General features: G+C 47.7%; 2 protein-coding genes across 2 annotated transcripts; both read left to right on the plus strand.

The window, feature by feature from the left end:
- Positions 1–708: 708 nt before the first annotated feature.
- TEOVI_000223400 (uncharacterized protein) lies at positions 709–1,707 on the plus strand (the record flags this gene model as incomplete). Its single annotated transcript, XM_067225332.1, has 1 exon — positions 709–1,707. The coding sequence occupies one exon, from the start codon at positions 709–711 to the stop codon at positions 1,705–1,707; it is 999 nt and encodes a 332-aa protein (XP_067081433.1).
- Positions 1,708–2,295: 588 nt separating this feature from the next.
- TEOVI_000223500 (TFIIF-stimulated CTD phosphatase, putative) lies at positions 2,296–3,567 on the plus strand (the record flags this gene model as incomplete). The annotated part of the gene is made up of 1 exon (XM_067225333.1): positions 2,296–3,567. The coding sequence occupies one exon, from the start codon at positions 2,296–2,298 to the stop codon at positions 3,565–3,567; it is 1,272 nt and encodes a 423-aa protein (XP_067081434.1).
- Positions 3,568–4,991: the final 1,424 nt, after the last annotated feature.

A 4,991-nucleotide genomic window follows, 5' to 3' on the forward strand; every position in this document is an offset into this window, starting at 1 on the left:
CTTTTTTGGATTGACTGATGCGTTGCGTGGCACTGTCACTTTCACCTTGGACGGTCAGGCCACCGAAGGCTTTGCAGAAGGGGTCGACGGGTTATGTGCAACCGCGGACCGTGCGATGGGGAAGCTACTGCAGCCGTCCTTCAGGGGAGACTGTTTTTGAGAAGCCTGTGAAGCCGCATGTGGAGGGAGAAACGCGATCGAGCAATAGATGTAGTGCCAAAGGCCTTCCGAATGGGTTTGCGCGCGAAAACAACGAACCGCATAAGTTACCGGAGTGAGGTGTAACGGATGCTCATGGGTTTGGAGCGGTGGGTGTCGTCGAAATGATTGTTGCTTCCTTTGTTGTTCGTGTCGTATATCGTCTCCCCGCCTCATCTCTTTATTGTACATACACTTCTGTGAGTTTGCTGCTGCCGTGTGGGGAATGACCATTTGCAATGTTTCCCCCGTTTTACTATGCCACTATCGGATGCTGTTGATGCGTTGTATTGTGCACGAGTGTTATTTAACTGGTAACATTGCATCCAAACGTGCCAAAGATGTACTCCACTACGGCACTACTTTTGGGAAGGTCCCTTCCACAAGGTGCTCCGTTGGGGCACTGCAAAAGGATTTCTTCTCGCTCCGATTTATTATGCGCTTCGCTATTGCTACACACTTTTAGACTGAGGTGCATTGTGAAGGGGATTATCCAAAGGCTCATTATACATGAGCGCTATTTATAGTCTTCTATTCGACTCGTCATCGACGTTGGGCGTAATAATCGTTAGTGTTGTTCCATGGTTTGTAGTATTACTTTACTATCTTTACTACCGGATAAAGCGAATTGGTGAAGTACCACCGGAGGTAGTGGCGCCGTTGGCGCACTTTTTAGAAGTATTAACTGATGGCGCCACCGCTGGCTATGATAAGGAGCTCATGAATTTGTTTCATCCGGAGTTGCTGACGGTTAGGGTGGAACGCGGTGTTGTGCGAGCAATGGTTCGATGGGTTTGCGATCGGCTGGGAAAGGTGACGAACATCATGCGCGATGCCGTTCTTGTTAAGGATGACGGTGACGAGGCGCACATCATCGCACTGGTGGATTTCGAGAAGGTACAGCAGGTGAAGTGTCGCATGTCATGGAAGTGGAGACATACCACTGGAGCCGCCCCTCGGAATCAAAGTAGCGCGAAGACTGAGGTTAGCAAGCGCTTTTTTGTCACAGCGTTCCGTTTTGAACCACACACGGAAGTGAAGTCCGATGTATTACAGTTCTTGAAAACTGATGACTTCATACCGTTCGCTGAGAAATTTGTGGAAAGGCTCTTCGAACGGCCCCCAAAGACCGCTGTTGAGATGATGGTGCCTTCTCTCAAAGATAAATACATCTCTAATCTCGACAAACTTCAAGGTGATGTTCGAGGTGTATGCGGGCCCCTCCTTGGTGGTTCCGTGGATGTGAACTGCTCACTAATTGATGCAACGGTGCTGCGCGGGCCGCTATCGACTGCGAAAGAGGAGGGACAGACGGAAGAGGGTGTGAGAGGAATCGAGATGAGTTTCTTTGTTAGTGGTGTGGGTTGTCGAAATGTGAATGTGAATTTGTTGCTCGTATTTGCGGATCTGCGGTGTTACGTGGGCCGTTACGAGGTACGGGTCGTGCCTGATACGCGAACGCAAGTAATCGTCGACCGTGACACAGGCGAGAAAACGTTTATTGGATGAAATATTGTCCTCTCTCCCCCGTATTTGTTGCACTGTGAGGGGGTGTGGGTGCCCTCCTTGGGGGTGCTGGTGGTGTGCATTTGCACTTACTGTTTCAGTCCGTACGGACTTTTTACGCTCAGATATTAACTGTCTTTCTTATCAGTCCCTTTTGGAATTGCGGAAGAGAATTGAGGTTGCCACACTATTACTTCACTTCATCGCCTGTTTTTCTTTAAACAACCTTCTCTCTTTTCTTCATTGATCTTCCTTCTTATTCTTTAAATGCACCAACGAAACGACACGTACTTGGAGCGTTAGTTCAAGGAATAGAAGCAGCAAATATTTTATCCTTTGAGGTCTGTTAATTGAGGTTGGTCTTAGGGACAACGAGGACGGCGAACGCGTGTGCGGAAGGGAGGAGAAGAAATTAGTAAGCAGTGGTGGTGGTGGTGGTGGGTGACGGTGTGAAGTGGTGCTGCGCGTTTCTGTCGTTCCCGGTATTATTTTTTTAAATTGAACAGCTTGAGGGGGACTTTGGTATCTACTGAACTCAGTCCGAGGAGGAAAGAGTGACGAAAGGAGAGGAGGTGAATAGACAAGAAGAAAATGAACCACGATGCCATGTCATTCTTCCAAAACATCTCGGCCAGGCTCAGCACTGTGAGAAACTGCACGAAGAAACCTCACTGTAGGCGAGAGGAGGAGGCTCAGCCACAGCAGCCAATTGCATTACCCAAACAATCTTCAACCCCACCTCCGTTAATTTCCTCCGTAGCACCGCCGACACAAAGCGTTGTGAACGAGAAAGCGGCTTCCACGCCTGTTGTTTTGCCGTCGAGGGTGCAACCCACCGTTTCGGCCCGGTGGTCAGGCCCTGAGGCTGAAGTGCCAGAGAGCGCTGCCCGTCCGCGCCGCAACCGCACACCATGTCCGCCTGTTAAGCATAGAGGGGAAAAGAGTGAGGAGGAACTCCGACAAGTTAGCAGCATCATTATGACGCAGGCGCAGGAACCGGCGTCCAAAAGCGTTAGAACAGGTGCGGCGGCCTCCTTAGTGGAAGCGTATAGGTGTGTCAATAGCATTCGGGATACGGGTGAGCCTCCCGGGGAAAGAACGGATGACGTCACCAACATCAACGGTAGTGGTGACAATGACGATGGTGGTAACACCAAACAGGCTAGGGCAAAACTTTATGAAAATGCCGTTTCAGAACAGGTGCGGCGGATACAAAAGATGCCAAAGAACACTTCACCTGTGAATGCGAAGAATCATGCATCCCTCCTTCCACGACAGCTTCCGCGTTTTCGTGACAAGATCACACTTATATTAGATCTTGATGAGACGCTTGTACACAGCTCACTCACAAGTCAGTCGCGACATCACGATCTAGTGCTGGACGTACGAATGGAGAACACATCCACCACCGTTTATGTTGCTTTTCGTCCCTTTATGCGTGAATTCTTGCAGGCCGTGGCACCTCTCTTTGAGGTCATTATATTCACCGCCTCCGTCTCGGTTTATTGCAACCAACTGATGGATGCAATTGATACTGACAATATACTCGGTTCCCTCCGACTTTACCGAGAGCACTGCAGTATTCTCAATGGCGCTTACGTGAAGGACCTCTCATTGCTTGGTCGGGACCTGGATCGTGTCGCTATCATTGACAATAGCCCTGTGGCGTACTTATTTCAGCAGCGTAATGCAATTCCAATTCCGTCTTGGTTTGACGACCCTGGCGACAATGAATTGCAGCAGCTGATTCCCATGTTGGAGATTCTCGCCGCGGAATCTGAGGTTTACACTGTATTAGACCAATACAATGCGGTGCTTCACTTACAGCAGGAACAAGCGAGACAAAACTCTCCGCATTACTGACGGTGAGGCGGTGTACCACCAGCTTGAGGTGTGCAACGAGATTTAAGTGGGGGCGGGTAATTCGTGTCACATCCGTCAACCCGTTCATAACCCTTTTCATATGAACATACATCTTACTCTTGTTCTCTGTTCTGGCGGTTTATTTTTCTCTTCCCACAATTCTACATTTTTCCCTCACAGCGGTGTGTTTTTGTGTGCACGTGGGCCGCGTTATCGTCATCATTTAGTGAACCTGATTTGATGGCTATTGTGTTAATTGGACTGTATGTACTTGGATGGATGCATACATACTCGGCTAAATGTGTTTCTCTACGTTGCCAACATACTTTATGCGAGTGTATTTGTTCGTGAGCGAGGGCGGACGGGATCACACTTTCTTTTTAATTTTGTTCATTTTACAGGAAGAGGTATTAGCGCAACGTATGCCCGTGTGTATGTGTGTATGTGTGTGTGCGTGTATGCGTGGTGGGAGCGCCTGCACGATTCGGACGGCTATGAACATCATGATTACCTTTTCCCCTTTCTGTTCAACAGCTCACTCATCACTATTACTTTCCCCTTTTCAACCACGCAGCCCTGCAGTTTTGCAGTCGACGTTGCTGTGCCCGCTTTCGGCACTCTTATTGTGTGCAGCTGTGTTGTACTGTGCCTCTTTTTTTAGTTGTTTTTTTGATTTTAGTTTGCGGCGCGTCACTTCTTCTCGTATTTTTCTTTACTTTCCTTCTCACTGATGGTAAAGGCAACGACACGGCATCAAAATGCAGGGGTGATGAATATTTGCGAAGAATAAAGAAAAAATGGGGAAATAAAATATATTAATATATATATATATATATGTGTATTTGTGCGTTGTGCTTCCGCAGTGTACCAGCGATGTGTCTTTGAGCTTAACCACCCTCCTTTCCCCCTTTCGTCCCTTTCCACCCTTCGCATGATTTTAGGGCTTTATTTTATTTCCTTTCCTTTCCTTTCATTTCCTTTTCTTTTCTTTTCCTTCCCGCAGCATGGAGAGCAAATGCGTACATGTATGCATAACTATACTGAGTGATGGGATGAGGATAAGATGGAGATGAAGATGACATGTGTTGTGGGAGCGGGGAGAAATGGAAAGTATTAAACGGGAAAATAACGGTGAGAGCTGAGGCCACTGAGTTGTTGAAAGTTCCGGAAGTTTTACAGCGGAAGTATCTTTGTGTTTTTTTGTTTAATTTTTCATTTTATGTTTAGCGTGGCGTACGTTCGTGATGCCCTTTTTTTGTGTTTGTTTCGGCGGATGCGAGGGCGGCCAACAAACTCTTTTTTTTTGTTCGTTTGATTGTTTATTGTGTGAAATGTCGGAGGCACCCTTAAGCGGCGGCAGCAACAACTTTTTTTTTTTTCTACATGAAAAAGAAAAAAAAACCGAATGGAGGCGGGGGGGGGGG

This window comes from Trypanosoma equiperdum (genome assembly GCF_001457755.1).
Source record: "Trypanosoma equiperdum strain OVI genome assembly, contig: ctg_531, whole genome shotgun sequence".
NCBI lineage: Eukaryota > Euglenozoa > Kinetoplastea > Trypanosomatida > Trypanosomatidae > Trypanosoma > Trypanosoma equiperdum.